Here is an 18,332-nt window from a genome sequence, read left to right on the forward strand (position 1 = left end):
GGAGTTGGTGCCAAGGGAATGGAGTTTTGGGTTGGCGTCCGCAGAAAGTGACTTCAGTCTTTGCGGTATTTGCTTGGACAAAATTTCTGTTGATTCAGTGCTGGGTGATGTCAGGCTAACAGTCTGACAATTTAACATCAATGGAGGATATGGAAAGATGTGGTGAACAGGTAGTGCTGGGTTTCGCCCGTGTACATGCAGCGCACGGTAGCTGAGTTTTGGGATGATGCCGCTAAGGTAGAAAGGAAACAGGAGGGGGTCGAGGACAGATCCTTGGGGGCACCAGAGATAACATTGTGGGAGCAGGAAAAGGAACCATCGGAGGTGATTTGCAGGTTACAACTGGGTGGATAAGAATGGAACCAGGCGAGTGCGGTCCCATCCAGTTGGATGACAGTGGAGAGGTGTTGGAGGAGGATGGTGTGTTCAACCATGTCTAAGGCTGCAGACAGGTTGAGAGGGATGAGGAGGGAAAGTTTGCCTTTATTACTGTCATTGTCATCTGTGACTTTGCTAAGTACCAAACAAAGGCATTTGATTAAACTAGGGCAGATATAAGTAAGATGGGGAGTAAAGGAGTGGCACTGAGGTGGGAAGGGAAATTGCACTATAGGTAAACAATAAGATATATTGGAAGAAAAAAAATTTGGCAAAGGTGCAGCTTAAATATTGTTACGACCCAACCCCAAGTGACGTTCCCCAAAGTTGTTGTTCCAGGCGAGACCCCTCAATTTGTCACCGTCTGGCTGGGACACCCCCAAATTGTAATGGGTGAGGAGGGATGAACGGGCTCCCTGTCTTTATTCAGCACCCCCACTACCCTTCTGTTGGTCGCAACAAGATTTAATCTAAAAAGGGTCCCTTTTGTGGATACCTTTTCCCCAGACCCAATCATTCTGATTTTGAAGGAGCCAATTTGATCAGACTTTCTTGAGTTAAAGGTAAGAGTAAGTTTATTTAACTACTAAAGGCAAGAAAGGATAAAACACATGTATATGCAGTCATACAGGTTAAAAGTAAGAATTTGAAGTAAGTGAATATATATATTTAAAAAATATATGGAACAGTCCTTGGCTCATGGGTTGTGGGTGGTTGAGCTTTGTGGCCGTTGTATTCGAGATACCAGTAGAACTGACTTCAGTAGACAAATAGTCGGATTTGAGGTTCCAGTAGAGTTGACTCCAGTAGATGAATAGTCGGTTTCGAGGTTTCAGTAGTGTTGAATTCGGTAGAGAGGGAGAGATATTGGGATACCAGCAAAATGGCAATTTGCAGGGGTATTGTGTGTGGCTGTTACTTCTGAGTCAAACTTCCAGCACTTACTCTCTCAGAACACCCACCAACAGACAGACATTGGGGCAGCTTTTAGCTCACTTTTAACCCTTTCAAGTGGGAAGCGAATTCACAAATCTGTCTGGGCATTGCTCACAGGATTTCTTGATGAGATGATGCTCATCTCCCATTATGCCCATTGTCTCTGCCAGAGGGAGTAATTAGTTTCTGGATGTCTTTAGAAGTATCTTATCTGGCAACAGGGTGGGGTTCCATTACCCCTTAGGGATTCACCCTGCAGCATTCCAGCCAGTGGCTTGTGTGCATTTTAAAAACTCAGGTCTTATTTTTAAAGTCCAATATTTCTGGACACAATTCGGTTTTTCCTTCATTATCATGAAAACATGTGCCTCTAAAAATACAGATCACTTCAAGTTTCAGAATGGGATGGATAAGGTAAGAAACAAACTAAAATTGAGTTAGAGGACACATGTTACATGTAGATTTGATAAAAAATAACATGGGAAGGAGATTGAGAAAAGATAAGGAAAGCAAAAACGGAGCATGAGACGAGAATCTCCAAAGTATTTAAGAAGAATGGTATCCAACAATATAATAAAAAGAGAATTATTAAATGTGCCTGAAAGGAGAGAATAGAATATTAGAGGATGAAGTGAAAATGGTGGGAACACTTGACAAGTATTCTACATCAATGTCTGTAAAACAGAAGGGCATTGGAGAGGAGGCAAATTGTAAATCAGTTATAAGTGAGAGGGGGGGCGTTATAATAATAAATAAAAAAATAAAATATTAGAGGAGCTAGTTAGGCGAAGGAAGAACAAGGTGTTGGGACCTGATTAGGTACATCTATGAACCTTGGGGAATGGGGAAAGAAGTAGTGGAGACCTAGAAATGATGTTGTGTAGCTCTATTGGAAGTGAATGTTTGCTGGAGGGCAGGGGAGTGACCAGTGCCTATTTTCAAAAAGAGAAGTGGAATGAACACAGCTCATTACAGATCTGTTAGTTTAACATCTTCAGGAGAGATCATTTTGGAATCTTTAACTTAAGATGAAATTAGTAGATACCTAGATGAAAAGAGAATATTTAGATGTCTCCACCATGGATTTCAGAAAGGGTATGCTTGGCGAACCTAATTGAGTTCTTTGAGGAGGTGAAGGACATGGTTGATGGGGCAAATATAGTGGATGTGGATTACATGGACTTTAAGAAAGCCTTTGACAAGGTACGAGGTACCACACAAACACGACTGAAGAAAATAAAGCAATTAGGAATTAAAAGGGAGGCATCAGAGGAGGTAATGTTAGCTTTTATCACCAAACAATATATAGATGACAAAGCAGCCCATTTTACACTGCTCCCAATTTTCTTTTCCATTTTGTTAAGAGTAGGGATGGTGAGATGATGCACAAAAGGTTATAGTCAGAGGACTGATGGGTGGGAGGAATATAAGGCTAGAGGTGATTGCAGAGATAACCTGTAGGGAAGCTGTGGAATTGAAGAGAAAGGTGATGAGTCAAAAAGTTAAAGTGTGGGGGACAAGGAATCAATGTAGTTCGGCAAGCACGATTTAGAACTGGACAGTTTAGTACAAATTGACTCTGCCGATGGCAGGAGGGAGACCAGCAAAGGAGCACGCTAGAAAAATCAAATCTAGAATTGGCAAGGAGTGAGGCAGAGGCAGACATTCCTGCAGAGGTTGAGGTAAGAGATCTTGGTGATGAATAAGATGTGGGGTTTGAAACTCAGCCCTGGGTTGAGGAAGATTTATATGGTTTTCCATAGTCTGACTCAACCTGAACGAATAATCAGAATGTGGTTCCGAGCTAATAGCAAGAAAGGAGAAGCTTATGGTATGAGAAAGAAACAATGGGCAGGATTTCCCCCCCGTCGGAGGTCGGGGGGAGGTTGTGCGGGAGCGGGCGCAAGTGGGCGGGTTCCTGATCGGCGCCCCCAATTGGGGGCGCACTGCCGTTTTACATAGGTGGGCCAATTAAGGCCCACCCATCGTGACGTGTGCCCGGAAGTGCTATGCGCTCCCTGTGCAGGTGGCAGTGGGGGTGGTGGGGGGGGGGGTGGTGCGGCGGGGTGGGATTCCCTGAGCCAGGAGTGCGCTCTTCCGCGCATGCGCATGAAAGAGCGAACTCATCTCCCTGAGGCAAAGTGCTGTCTCGGAGATTGACTCAAATGTGAAAAAGCAGATTAAAGAATAGAAAAAATTTTACTGACATGTTCCCTCATGTGACACTGTCACATGAGCTTGATCATGTCCATAACTTTTATTTGAAGAGTATGTTAAGATTTTAAAACCGCCTGGGCTCTTCGCTTGCCCACCAACCTTAAGGTTGGACAGACAGGTCCATTAAGTGTTTTAAGTACCTTAATGGCCTTAAGTGGCCATTGACAGGTCGGTGGGCACGCAGCCAAGTCAGCTGCGCGCCCACCGAACTGAAAATCTAAATGACACGCCCGTCTGACACCACCGCACATCATTTTACGCGTCGGTGAGCGGGCCACACCCCCGCTCGCCGAAGGGAGAATTCTGCCCAATGACTTTGATCCTTCTGATGTGTAAGTGCCTGATTACCTCACTGTGGTAATCAAAAAAACCTTAGTAAGGCGAAACAAACTTGCACGATGCATTTATCTGATCAGAGTGTCTCGAACTGATTCACAAACTGAACAGCTTTTGGACAAGAATGTATTTGAATATCTGCCGATTATAACTACTTGAATAACTGATGTACTTTGGAACATTGAAAATAATTTTAATTAATCTGAGTTTTCGAGGACATGTGAACCTTTTCTGTGCAGTAATCTAATCTCTTTGTTTACAACCTATTCAGTGATTATGCTACATTGGTAAATGACTACTTGAAGATGAGCCTTCAAAAGGATCTTGATGCTATGAGTATGGGGACTACAACTCTCTTACATCTCAACAAGGCCATTGTGAGGTTGTGCAAAGACCTCGATAGGTAAAGTACAGCAGCAAAGCCGAGGCACTTGCATCCTTTAATATCATTGGAGTAATAAGCACCAACACAGGATCCTATTGGATTGATGGGACAGATCTAAATATCAAAGTTTTTTCAATGCTTTATTGTCCTATAAATAAATCTGAAGAGCAAGAAATGCTGTTATCCTAAAATAAAAAGACAGAAAATTCTGGAAATATGCAGCCAATCCATCACAAAGTAAAAAACGTCGATTGATGATTTGGGTGTATACCTTTGATCAGAATTCAGCTCCTATAGAAAGAGTCTCTACATGAAACATGACCCAGTCTTTTATTTTATTTTAGATTCTGACAGTCAGAGAGTCATAGTGGCACATAAGAGGCCATTTGGCCCATTGAGTCTGCTGTGTATTTCCCACATTTTCTGCCATCCATGTGTGCTCTTTACTTGGAGTTTTATTACACGCTTTGCGCTTTTAAATTTGTCAGAGAGACATGAGCTAGATGACGAAGCAACGGCCTTGCATTATCAGTTCTTTATATTCTGGTTAACAAGCCACTAGCTCTTAAAAGGTTTCAGGAACTCAAGTTCAAGATTAACCTTTTAGAATGGAGCCATTTTATATTACTCCAATTTCATTGTCTATTCCTTTTCCCTGCCTGCTTCAATTCACTTTCTGCTTTATACAACAGGGAGATAGACCTGGTGATTGCCAACCTTGAGGTAATAACGCAAGTATTTGGTGGGAATACCCATTGCAACACATTCAAAAAAGAGGTGAGATATGAATTATGCTCAAGAACATCCTACGGAATGACCTGAAGTTGAATTCTAAACATAATTTTTCAACGTGTGTGGTGTGGAGAGGGGATGTAAGAAATCTCCCCATAGGTTGCATCTTTCTAAAAGGTTCTCACTTCCTCTCCTGAAAGAAGTAGCTCATGTAGACATGTGATTCGATGGACATCAACCATCCTCTGTACATTACCCAAGTAATTGTTATTTCCTGCCAGCACATATGTTGAGGTTGCCCAAAATCCCTGGAGTCAGAGAGGGTCCACAGTCTGACCGATGGTGAATGGAGCCAGGAATTTGAGACGGAACTAAATTCTGCTGAGATTCTAACTTTTAAATTCTAGTACTGGGTTGGGTATTGGCAGATCTTCTGTTCACTGCCTCCTTTCCCCCCACCGCCAAACTCACATTTAGATGGTTTGCCTGCGGCACTTTCCAAGTTTGTCCAGAATGTCATGTGATGTGGTAAACAATCTAGAATCTCTGGAAAGAAAGGTAATCAGTTCCAGGAAGAGGATTAGTTGCCATTTCATTGAGTGATGCATTTTCAGTGTTGTTGAGCTTGAGGAAATTTGATGCAAAAGATGAGAAAATGGGGAAGAAATGTACTCTGAGCTATTCCTGCCCCATGTAAATTAACAGGAAGAGCAGCAGGATCTTCATGTAGGCGGTGATCAGGGTTTCTGCCACACTTCCAGTGAAGTTACTACAGTCGAACAGGAGCAACCCTGAGGAACGTTTGAGTCATTGTCTCAAAATATTTCTTGCCTTTGCAGTGGGCCTGACTGCAGTTAACACCCATCACACCTACCCTGCCCACATGGAACAAAAATTAAAATATCCAGGCGCTTTCTCCCAAATCTTATTTGTGGAGTTGGGAATTTTCCTGACTCCATGCTCCTGACTCAGGAGCAAAAATTCAGCCCTATGACTCTAGTTTCAGACTTAATTAAACCACTTTCAAACTCAATATAAAATTCTAAGGTATTATGATCACTCTTTCTTAGAGGCCCATTTATTACAAGGTTATTAATTAACCATTTCACATTGCACAACTATAGATCTATAATAGCCTATTTAGCGAGTACGATTTATGTAGTTGAAGGCATGACTGCCATTGATAGGGTGAAGGGAGGAAGGAATGCACAAGAGGCTTTAGGTTCATTGACATACTGGTCTATAAAACTATCTTGTTTACATTACATGGGGCAGATTCAGAGAAGCTGTTTCCTGTGGTAGGTGTCTCCAGGGGTCATAATTTTAAAATTATGGCTAGGGCATTGAGGAGTAAAACTAGGAAACACTTTCTGACACCAAATGGAAATCTGGAATCCTCACTTCCAAAAACTGTGGGTACTGGGTTAACTGAAACTGTCAAGACTGACACCAATAAATTTAATAGATGAGGTATCAAGGAATATGGAGCAAAGGTGGCTTATAGGAGTTGAGATGCAGAACAGCCATAATCTAATTGTATTGTGGAACATATTCACAATCTGCTCGTGTTCCTATCTTTAGCCTGAAGAGTATTAGTGAAATAATTGTTTTTCTCAACAATTTGTCAGCGTTCATCTCTGGGTTGCTGTCCATTATGCGACCATGCCTTATGGTTTATTAAATTAGAAGAGAAAATTGGGAACCAATGTTTTTTTTCTTGATGTTCAATGTTTGATAATTGTTGTTTTTATTTTCACAGGAGCCTCTGAGTCCAAGCGGTTCTCGTGAGCTTGAAGTCCTCGTCAACAAAATTAAAAATCTGGGCAATTTGCTGCCTAACATGGAGGAAAGGGTACAGTTTCTGTCTATTTTGAGTTTCTTCATGTTGGAGGTGGTGAATCGTTTGGTGGGCTGGTATATTAAACTTTCACCCTTCATATACAGCCAAGCTGAATATAAGTCTCTTCTCTCTTCCTTTTTATTCATTTACGGGATGTGGGCATTGCTGGCTAGGCCAGCATTTATTGCCCATCATTAAATACCCTTGAGAAGGTGGTGAGCTGCCTTCTTGAACTTCTGCAGCCTCTGTGGTGTAGGTACAACCACAGTGTTGTTAGGGAGGTAGTTCCTGGATTATGACCCAGTGACAGTGAAGAAATTATGATATTTTTCTGAGTCAGGATGGTGAGTGGCTTGGAGGGGAGATTCCACGTGGTGGTGCTCCCATGTGTCTGCTGCCCTTGTCCTTCTAGGTGATAGTAGTCACGGGTTTGGAAGGTGCTACCTAAGGAGCCTAGGTGAGTTTCTGCAGTGCATTTTGTAGATGGTACACACTGCTGCCACTGTTCATCGATGGTGGAGGGAGTGAATATTTGTGGATGGGGTGCCAATCAAACGGGGGATTCGGTGATGTTAATGCCACTGAATGTCAAGGGCCGATGGTTAGGTTCCATCTTGTTGGAGATGGTCATTGCCTGGCACTTGTGTGGCGTGAATGTTACTTGCCACTTGTCAGCCCAAGCCCAGATATTGTCCAGGTCTTGCTGCATTTGGACATGGACTACTTCAGTCTGAGAAGTTGTGAATGGTGCTGAACATTGTGCATTCATCAGCGAACATCCCCACTTCTGACCTTATGATGGAAGGAAGGTCATTGATGAAGCTGCTGAAGATGGTTGGGCCGAGGACACTACCCTGTCTGTAAGCATCCTCCTAAGAAATTAGTATGATTACTGTTTCTGCTCATAATTCAACAACAACTTTGCTTTCATTTATTGCCTTTAATATAGAAAATTGATATAAAGTCCTTTAGAGAGGCATGAGGAAAACAGATATGAAAACAAAGGTAAGCTTAGGATGGATGACCAGATGCTCAATCAAATGTGTGAGTTTTAAAGGAGGAGAGGAAGAGAGAGAGGGAGAGAGAGAGAGGAAGAATGGCTTAGGTAAGGAATTCTAGTGAGTACGATTTGTGTGGTTGAAGGCATAACTGCCATTGATGGGGTGAAGGGAAAAAGGAATGCACAAGAGGCTGTGGGTCTAGAAAAGGAGAGAGGGTTGTAGATTATGAAGATAGAGGGGTGAGATCATAGGACAGTATTCCTTCTATGGCAGTATTGATATTAATTTGCATTCTCACATGAAGAGGCCATAACAATGCGATGTAAAAAATCAATTGTGGTGCAGTGGGATGCTGTAGATTTTCTTCAAACAAGGTAATCCCTTGAAAGGATCACTACCTACATTAAAAAAATTGTTTGGAAAATATTTCTTTATGTTTGGGAAGTGACAAGGGCTAGAAAATATATTAATTTTTGTCATAGCCAAGTGGACAGTGACTCATTTTGATTTTTACTTCACCTCATTAAGCTTCTGTTAGCAAATGGAATAGGAGACAATGGTGTTCCTTCAAAAATCAAATTAACTTTTAATTGAGCCAGTACAAAGGTATTTAAAAATGATTCACTTGGTACTGAGTTGACTCTGAGTTGACAGATTGGAAAATTTCCCCCAACCTTCTTGTGTCACCGTGCAACCTCAGCCCTAAATAGGAAAGCTCACATATATTAAGGGGAAGCGTCACCGAGGGGAAATGCGTGGTTACCTCCCTCACCACGCCCTGTCCGATGTTTCCATTCCAATTTCTGATCAGCCCACAGCACCAAGATTGCCCTTGGCTGGAATTTACGGCTGCAATTTGGGCGGGCATCCCCATCCCCCACGCTTATGGCTCGATGACATCAGGTCGGCAATCCAATGCTATCCCGCAGCTCTCCGATAATACGGAAGGCAAACGGGTGCCGAACTCGGAAGCCCGACTACCATTTTGAAAAAAAAACAATTATCAAGCTATTGAGGTTGTTACAGTCCCAACTGACTTGAATTTTTCATTGCCCACTCCATTTTTGGGTAGTCACACGGGAAAATGTTGGGAGTGAGTTACATCAGGTATGAGGAGACGTCTCAAGGGCGGATGAAAAGGCCTGAAAATGGGACCATGGCTGAACCTAGCAGCTGGGTCTAAAGATGGCAGCGTTTGGATGTTAGTGTACTTTATTCATTCACTGTTTTTAGGCTGACAGAACAAATAAGGCGAGAGTAAGAGGGCAGAACCGACTTCTGGTTCGTGGCCTAACCCCTCTCCCGCCTGACATCCCACCCTAGACAATTGATTGGGCACAGAGCCCTTCCTGATGCTAACTGGCCAACCTTCCCGCCGTCGGCTGCTAATTGGCCGGCCGACACTTCATTTGCCACATTGAGGCAGCAGGGGAAGCCCTTGCTTCCTGTTTCACCTCCATCACCTCACCAGAAACCGTAAAATCCAGCCCATTATGTACTTAGGCCTTATCTCAGCCCATTGCTGCTGAATCCCTCTTAACTAAACGAAAGCTGTCAAGATGCATTCAGAAATGGAACAAATAATGTTCAGGAATGATGAGAAGAATTAAGAAAGTAATCAATGACATGGCAGATTTTAAGGTTGGTTTTAAAGATGGGAGGAGGTGTAGCCTAGTGAAGGACTTGAGGAAGAGAATTCCAGAATGCAATGTCATGGCAGGTAAAAGTTCTGCCATTGATGTTAGGCTGCAGTCATCTAGTGCCAGAAGGGCAGAGAATGTAAGATGACATATGATATGTGAGGAACTTGCAAGGGTAAAGGCAAAGGTTGTGAAATTTGTGTCAGGGCATGGGGGCAATGTGAAGATCAGTGAAGACCAGAAGAGCAAATGACATTAGGGATGGATTTTACTAGTTCTCTAGAAAGGGGCTGGGAGACCAGGAAGGAGGAAGGGCTGTAAAATGGAAATGGCAAACAGGGGACTGGAGGGCCTCTTGTCTTCCTGCCATCACGGCATTTTACTAGCAGTGGGGAAGGTGGAGAATGGCCCTCCTGCACAGAGGCCAATTGAGCCACTTAAGTGGCCAATTAACGGCTTCTTCCTGCCACCATTGGCATTTTACCAGTGGCCTGCAAACCCTGGTGGCTTCCCTATGGGCTTGGAGGAGGTGAAGTGAGTTCTAATGGGGCAGTCTGTGGCCCACAGAGGGGCTCTCCAGCGGCAATAGCTGCCTTTGTGAAAACCACCCTTCCCACTTGCCGGTGCCTTCTTGACTGACCCCGTTTATCTTGTTGCAAGGGCAGGCTTGCTCTCATGACATCCTGTCTACTAGCTGCAGTTCCAGCAATGGCCACCGCTCCTGATGGCAACGCTGAGCTGAAGTCCTTTGATTTGCCAGCAGCTCCTTGAGGCTGGCGGGTGGCCGTCTTTCAAAGAGACAGAGGTGTCAACGACAGCTAATTAGTTGCTGGCAGCTGAAAAATGTGGCCGGGTGTCCCACAAATGAATGAGGCAGGATTGCCTCCAGCTTTCAGTATATCACCGGAGCCCCTGCTATGCTGGCAAAATTCTAGTCTTAGTGTGGGATAAGACGTGAACAGTTGAGTTTTATGTAAGTTGGAGTTCATGAAGCTTGTGAGGGAAAGCATCCATGAAGACAACTGTGGTGAAATTTTTATTTGTTCTTGGGATGTGGGCAACACTGGCAAGGCACTATTTATGGTCTGTCTGTAGTTACCCTGAGGACATTAAGAGGACTCAGGTCACATGTAGGCTTGACTGGGTAAGGGCCTTTCCTGAGGACATTTGTGAGCCAGTCAGGTTTTTACACCAGGCTGATAGGTTTCATGGCCAATTGCACAGCCTGCCAGAGTGGAATTTGACCTTGCAATCTTTGGGTTACTGGTGAAGTGCCATAACCACTGGGTATTGCATTGGAAGCAATTCAGAGGAGCTTTACTAGATTGATACCTGGAATGAGCGGGTTGTCTTATGAGGATGGGTTGAACAAACTGGGCTTGTTTCTGCTGGAGTTTAGAAGAGTGAGGGGTGACTTAATTGAAGCATATAAGATCCTGAATGGTCTTAACAAGGTGGATGTGGAAAGGATGTTTCCTCTTGTGGGTGAGTCCAGAACTAGAGGGCACAGTTTTAAAATTAGGGGTTGCCCTTTTTGGACAGAGATGAGGAGAAATTTTTTCTCTCAGGTCGTGTGACTTTGGAACTCCAGCCTCAGAAGGCAGTGGAGGCGGGGTCATTGAATATTTTTAAGAGAGGTTGATAGATTCTTGTTGGGTAAGGGGATCAAAGGTTTTGGGGGTAGATGGGGGGATGTAGAACTCAAAACACAAACAGCCATGATCTTATTGAATGCCGGAGCAGGCTCAAGGGGCCAAATGGTCTACTTCTGCTCCTATTTCGTATGTTCGTATCTATCACTGAGGGTAAGTATGTAAGGAATGAATGGGAAGGAGTCAAGGATGGAATGGAGTTGTATGAGGCCAGAGGATCGATTTCTGAAATGTTCTCGGGGCAGCGCCTGCACCGTTCACAAATTTCAGTTAACCTGGAACCCTTCAAAACGTCCTCCACATAAATTTTCCTTCTTTAATGATGTTAGCAAAATGCCACAGCCTATATCATCATTGAGTAAATCTAAAAAAAACAATGGGATTGCAAGGTTCTATTCTGGTAATGGAGTTCAGGTGATCTTCATCCATTGTGGTCTGTTTGTTGACAGGTTTTGAGGGGATTGCAACATATGGCGGTTACACACAGGGTGGACTTGCCTGTCCATTTAGCACCTCCTGAAAGCATCGGAAGGAATTCATCCAAACCTATCCCAATTCAGAGCTTTGAGGTAAAAGGAAAAACTTGTCCTATTTAAAGAAAATACAAGTTTTGGTGTGCAAGTTTTCTTCATGGAAAGGGATTAATGGTGCTGAGAATGGAATATTTATCTCTTGTCACCACACAAAGCTTCAACCAGATGTGAAGCAAGGCTGTTTGGAAAGAAGCTTCTTAATGTAAAAGCATTTTGGAAGCTATTGCTTATCAGTTTTTAATCCCTCTGCTCATTTGATTCATTGTCTTTAGCTAATAGGGGATAGGGTAGGCAGGCCAGGCCTCATATTCCCTAATGTTATTGGGAACAGGTATCTGGAAAGACAACCCAGTAATGATTCTTTGTAATGTTACCCCTCTATTGACAGAGGTACTATAGTCCCTTGATATATCCCTACTGTAACATGGCTGATATTGCAAATTCAGCAGATTCAGCACATGTGCCACTGAGCTGTGTACCTTTCAAAGTTCTTATTTTTTTCCGAGGCTGATTATTTGCCCTTTTCTGCTCTTCTCCCAAAAGGCACAAAATCTTGGCAGGGTAGAGTTCCATAAGCCCTACGGTGCTGCGCCCAAGTGACTGTTTTTTTGAGAGTTCAGAAAATGTGCGTCAGCAGCCTGTGTAAATATTTCAGTAGAACATTATCCTGACCCGCCCCTAACTTGATGCCCAAAAGAATCCGTCAAGCAGAGGGCACTGGGTGCCCATCAGGAGTGGGAACCCTGGCTGATTTCAACACTTCTTAACCCAATGAATGTCAATGGCAAACGGCAATTTCTGTCACTATTTGGACTGAGATCAACTAATTTATCAAAATGCATCAATCAAACCTGATTCTTCTCAGTGTGTGTGACTCAGGACCAACACAAGCAGTGTGCATGCAGTTATAAACTCAACAGGTATGGCAAAGTACGAATATGTGAAACAATCTTGCTCAGGTAAAGATTTCTATTTCCTTTTACCTTTAGGTAAAATTTGGAAAGACTCAGAAATATACATTAAGTGTTGATGTGGATGGGGGAAAGCTTCAAATCTCCAAGAAAGCCATTGGTTCACCCGAGGAATCCATCTCATATGATAAAAGTAAGGAGAGCTGGCCATTAGTCAAGACCAGTACCTACCCTTCTGCTCTGGGTACATTGCTGGCTGCATTCCTTACCCTTCTCAGTTTATATTTTATCATATTGAAAAACTTGAAGAGAAAACACAAAGGAACAAGATTGCAAGATAATTATGAATAAGGAAGTCTTATTTGCCCCTTCTAAACTTATTAATTCAGATATCCCCCTGTGTTCAGTCACATTGTTTCTTAAATGATTTGCTACACTACCCAGCAATATTCCACACATTGCTCTCTCTATGTGAAGCAGTATTTCCTGATATAAGTTCTGAAGTGGTTTTTTTACTAACTTGAAATTCTGATCTCTTGTTCTGCTCCCACAGTTTACTTCAAAGTAATATTCTGGGTGGACTTTCTTTAAACACTTAACAATCTTTTATACCTTTATAAGGTCTTCCTCTCAGACACTTCCTTTCTAGGCTGAAGAGGTGAACTCCTTTAGACTTTCCTTGTAATTTAGACTTGTAAGCTGCTGATAGATTATTGACTTGTTTAATCCTCTTGCTTTACAGTTTTGCAATTGGTTAAATATCAGAGCACACCAAACACACTACAGATTGTGACTGACAAAGAAAATCAGAAAAATCAGCTGAGAGATTTCATTTTTGAAAATGCACGGGTAAGCTATGAGCACAAGAGTTTCTAGAATCGGATATACTTGTGTTGAGCAGTGGCTCAGTTGGTAGTACTCTTGCTTCTGCATCACAAGATTCCAGGCTCAAGTCATTCCAGGGCTCAAGTATAAAAAAATGAATGCAGATACTCCAGTGCAGTACTGAGGGAGTGCTGCACTGTTGGAGGTACCACCTTTCAGGTGAGACGTTAAACTAAGACCCTGCATGGCTGAATGTAAACGATCCCACAGCGCTATTTTGAAAGCAGGGGAGTTATCCCAAGTGCCCTGGTCGATATTTATCACTCAGCCAAGATCACGTTGCTGTTTGCAGGAATTTGCTGTGCACACATTGCTGCTGTGCTCCCTACATTACAACAGTGACTGCCCTTCAGAAGTAATTCATTGGCTGTAAAGTACTTTGAGACATCCAGTGTTTGTGAAAAGCACTATAGAAATGCAAGTCTTTTTTGTGCATACTTGTATAAATAACATTTTGAAAGGAATAATGGTCAAGGTAAAAGATGCCATCCTTAAAGAGTTGAACACTTTCTTTGTTTTAGGCACGTTTTGGTCACATGGTTGATTAATGATTTGAACCAGTCTTGAAAATTGTGGTTTAATTATTGCAGCTTTTATCCATATAACCATCTTCTACTAGAAACAAGTAAAAGTATAATATGGATATAACATACTGAAATTTTTTTTGCCACTTTCTTGCAGTGTGTTGCACTGTAATAAGATGTACAGAGTGCACTGAAAGGTATATTATTATCATATCAGCAGGTCTCTTGTGATGTTGCTCAAAATTTCACTGCTCCAAAGAGACTGGTCCTGGGATGTCGGAGTTGGGGTGGGTTGAATGGATTTGGAAAGGGGTTTACAAGGGATGTGCTCAGAGGCAGCAAAGTAGGCAAATTTTGATCGGTTCTTTGGGAAACTTGGACCAGGTTCCATGGGAACCTCTGAAAACCTGAGGGTTCTGAAATCAAGTTTACTCCTGCTTTCAGATGAAATGTTTGGTGATGGTGTAAAAAACTACAGCAGCATGCTATTTCACTCCCCCCACACTGCCCCAGTCAGAAGCAATGACAACAGTAGGAATGAATCCAAATATTTAAATTAAATGGATCCTGAAAAATTCAGTTGGGATAGTCCAGTTGACAATGACAGTGCCACTGGGCAGCCAGAATTCCTGGCCCCCTCCATAGGCTGTGTTGATTGTGATCCAAAGGAAAATTTTATCTTGTGTCCACGCAATTCAGAAACCCTGATCTGATAAGTTGAAAAAAATCTTTTGGATGGTCAAAAACAAAGAATGCTTAAATTGTAAAATCTGTCCCAAGCATTTTGATCAAGCTGTGAATGCTGAAAATTATCACCTGTCTAGACAGCTGTCAGGGAGGGAAAAAGACTTTGGACTGAATAGAACTAGGGCTATGTATTTTGATATTATCGTTATCGAGTCCCCGGTTATGAACATCCTAGAAGAATCAACTTGACCAATCACAATGTCTTGGCTACCGGAGTAGATCAGAAGATGTGTATTCTGTTGCTAGTGGCTCAACTTCTGACTTTCGACCATTTACATGACACAAATCAAAAGTGTGTTGGATTACCCTTGACTTGCCTGAATGAGGTTAGCTGCAACAAGACTCAAGAAGCTCAGCAGCACCCAGGACAAAGAAATCCACTTCTCGGCACTTCATTCATTTGCATCAGCATCCATATTCTCCACCATGAGTGTACTGTAGCTGAAGTGCGCAGAATGCACTACAGCAACTCGCCAAGGCTTCTTCTGCAGCATCCCATGACCTCCACCAGCCAGAAGAACGAGGGCAGCAAGTGCGTGGGAATACCATCACTTTCAAATTCATGTCCAAGTGACACAACATCTTAACTTGGATATATATATCACTACTCTTTCATTGTGGCTGTGTCAAAATCCTGGAACCCCTGTCCTAACAGCAACACTTTCATCACAAGGGTTAAGCTACAAGGGGGGATTAAATAAACTAGGGTTGTATTCCCTGGAATAAGGTTAAAGAGTAAATTGATTGAAGTTTTCACAATATTAAAGGAAACAGGTAGGGTAGGTTGGGAGAAACTCTTTCTGCTGGTTGGGAATCTAGGCCTAGGGGATATAGTCAAGAAATTAGAGCCTTCACTCCTTTTAGGAGTGAAATTTGGAAACATTTCTAAATACAAAGGGTGGTACAAGTTTGGCACTCTCTTCTGTAAATGGCAACTGTTGCTAGATCTTGTTGCTAGTGGTTACTTATAAAACTGAGATTGATAGATTTTTGCTAACCAAAAGGATACGGGGCAAAGATGGATATATGGAGTTGGGTCACACGTCAGCCATGATGTCACTGAATGGTGCAACAGATTCAAAGCCTAAAATGGCCACAATACTGTTGCTATGTGCTAGCACAGACCGCAGCAGTTCAAGAAGAAAGCCCACCACCATCTTTTCAAAAGCAAATAGGAATGAACCATAAATGTCAGCCTTTTCAGCCATGGCCATTACCCAAAGATGAATGACAAAAAGAGCGGGAACAAATACGTAATGAGGTCTTTGTTATACTCAGCTCCAATGTATGCTTTGTGCACCATACACTAAACAAGGGCTGAATTTTATGACTGAGGTTGAACTCCTGTCACTGGTGCTGGAAGTGGGTGGTGAGCCTGCTTAGGCCAGCGGCAGGACTGGCTGGTGGCTAGTTAAGTGGCTGCCAAGGATGGCAGCTCACCTCCAAAAGCTGCTGATCCAATCAGAGAGTCAACAGCCTCAATGCTAGTGGTGACCATTGCTGGGACTGCCTAGAGGATGCAGGTCCTTCAAAGGCAATGTGCACTTGAAGACAAGTAAGTGGGATCTGGGGACATTGGGGCCAGTCAGGCAAGTCGCACTAATGGTGGTGTGGGGTGGGGTAGGGGTAGGGTCAGAATTACTGAAGGCAGGCAGCTCCATTGTCACTGAGGAGGTCTTTGCCACCAGGAAGCCCCTGCATGGGCCATGGAGTTCCCAAAAAGGAGGGGACCAACCCCACAACCCACTGAGTGGTCCACCGTATTGTCTACCCACACAGTGGTGGTCCCCCCCCCCCCCAAATTAGGAAGAGGCACTCAATTAGCTGCTTAACTAGTTTCGTGGGAGTCCGACAAGCAGCTTGTCTGCCAACTTTCCTGCTGCTGGCAAAATAACATAGTGGCAGGGAGACTTGTTCCCAACCACACCCTCTCGCCAGTCTTCCCATCTCATAGTTTGTCCCCAAAGGGCTGGTAAAACTCAGCCCCCCAAGTTTGTGTTAGCTGTAAACAAGAAAAAAGTCCAATAAGATCCCATCAAGGAACACAATATACCATTTTTGTTAGAATGGGGCATTTGAGTGATGGAAACATAATTCTGGCACAGTAGGGGATATTCCTCTGAAATGATGATTAAGCTACTTGTTGATGCAGAGTAGAAGAAATTTTATTCTGTATCTAGTCCATGACATGGACATTGGTTCACTTGTCAATATTGTTATTCTTCCTCTTAATGAACATCTAAGATTGACCAAAGGAGTCAGGCGGAAGGTGCAAAAGTTAATAAATCATTGAATAGCTGGTGTTTTGGGATATTTTCAAGGCAGCAAAGCTGAATCAGAATGTTAAAGGCTGCATAAACCACCTGAGCATGGCTGTTGTTGTTTACTTGATTAGCTGAATCCCTTGAATATGTTGTAGCCATTATTATTTTCCACAGTGAACCTGAAAGTAGCTTCTGCATTACATGATAGCGCTGAACTTGTACATTATATTGAAATTGTCATTATTCCCTACGTTAAGACAGACATTTACACTCCCTGATCTTTGCCCCACAGAAGCGAGAAGCTTTCTGTCAGCTTCTTCAGCTTATGAAGAACAGACACTCTCAGCAGGATGAACCAGACATGATCTCCATCTTTATTGGAAGCTGGAACATGGGTAAGTTATTAAAGGATTGTACCCCAACTAGAAAAACACAGTAATGGAAAATTATGCGACATATGTAGTGAAAGGCATCTATTCTTGGGATTGGGTTTTTCTGGATTGGCTCCAAGGCTAGTCCAGATCTGTGACTGATAGTGTTGCTGTTCAGCTCTGAGGGTGGATATTCCTTGCCAGTGACAGCACTCGTGTGCACTGGAGGGAAAAGGGCCCATTAGGGCAGGAAATTAGTTTCTTTTAAAGATGGTAATTATTTTCATAATTACATTAGTCTAATCATTTAAACCAAAAGTAATCCCTCTTGCAATAATTTTCAGGTACTGGTTATGAGTCACTTCTAAATGGTTAAGAAAAGGGCAATCAGCTAACAGAGCTCAAATTTCAATAGTCATGCATTTGTATAATTACTCACAGATCCAGATAAAAATTTGGACAGGTTTTAGGAGAACACTATCAGAGGGACTGGAAAATTGCGTGCAAGTAATACTTTTAAAGGAATGGAGACAATTAAAGAGGAGTGTTGTAATCGGCTGACAAAACACTCTGACATGCCACCTCAATCCATTTGCAGCCTTTTCCAAGGCAAAAGGGATTAAGAAATTACAGGTAAAAATGAAGGGAACGAAAAGTCAAGGTGCTGGTGTGAGTCTACAGGCAAGTGTTCAATATTCAAGGGAATAGTGTGGAAAATTAAGGCGAGAAAATAAAAGAGCAATTAAGTAATGGAAGAACTTTTTGAAATTTAATAGGTGCTGCTAACCCTCCAAAAAGCATCGCTTCTTGGCTTATGTCAAAGGGCCTTGGACGTACAAGAGATGAAACGACAGCCACTATACCTCATGATATCTATGTGATTGGGACCCAGGAGAACTCACTAGGTGACAAGGAGTGGGTGGATTTCCTGCGAGCTGGGATAAAAGATGTAACAGAACTGGATTTCAAAGTGGTAGGAA

General features: G+C 42.8%; 1 protein-coding gene across 2 annotated transcripts in view; it reads left to right on the forward strand.

Moving 5' to 3' along the window:
* Positions 1-18,332, forward strand: part of LOC144683960 (phosphatidylinositol 3,4,5-trisphosphate 5-phosphatase 2A-like) — a 140,151-nt gene that overhangs the window by 84,656 nt on the left and 37,163 nt on the right. For both annotated transcript variants that reach the window (XM_078547584.1, XM_078547585.1), the window contains 8 exons: positions 4,139-4,270; positions 4,945-5,029; positions 6,744-6,836; positions 11,567-11,686; positions 12,640-12,754; positions 13,304-13,410; positions 17,274-17,376; positions 18,129-18,325. In XM_078547584.1, coding sequence (XP_078403710.1) covers positions 4,139-4,270; positions 4,945-5,029; positions 6,744-6,836; positions 11,567-11,686; positions 12,640-12,754; positions 13,304-13,410; positions 17,274-17,376; positions 18,129-18,325 — 952 coding nt within the window. The remainder of the gene's footprint in view (positions 1-4,138; positions 4,271-4,944; positions 5,030-6,743; positions 6,837-11,566; positions 11,687-12,639; positions 12,755-13,303; positions 13,411-17,273; positions 17,377-18,128; positions 18,326-18,332) is intronic.

This window comes from Cetorhinus maximus, chromosome 8 (assembly GCF_964194155.1).
Source record: "Cetorhinus maximus chromosome 8, sCetMax3.hap1.1, whole genome shotgun sequence".
In the NCBI taxonomy this organism is placed as follows: domain Eukaryota; kingdom Metazoa; phylum Chordata; class Chondrichthyes; order Lamniformes; family Cetorhinidae; genus Cetorhinus; species Cetorhinus maximus.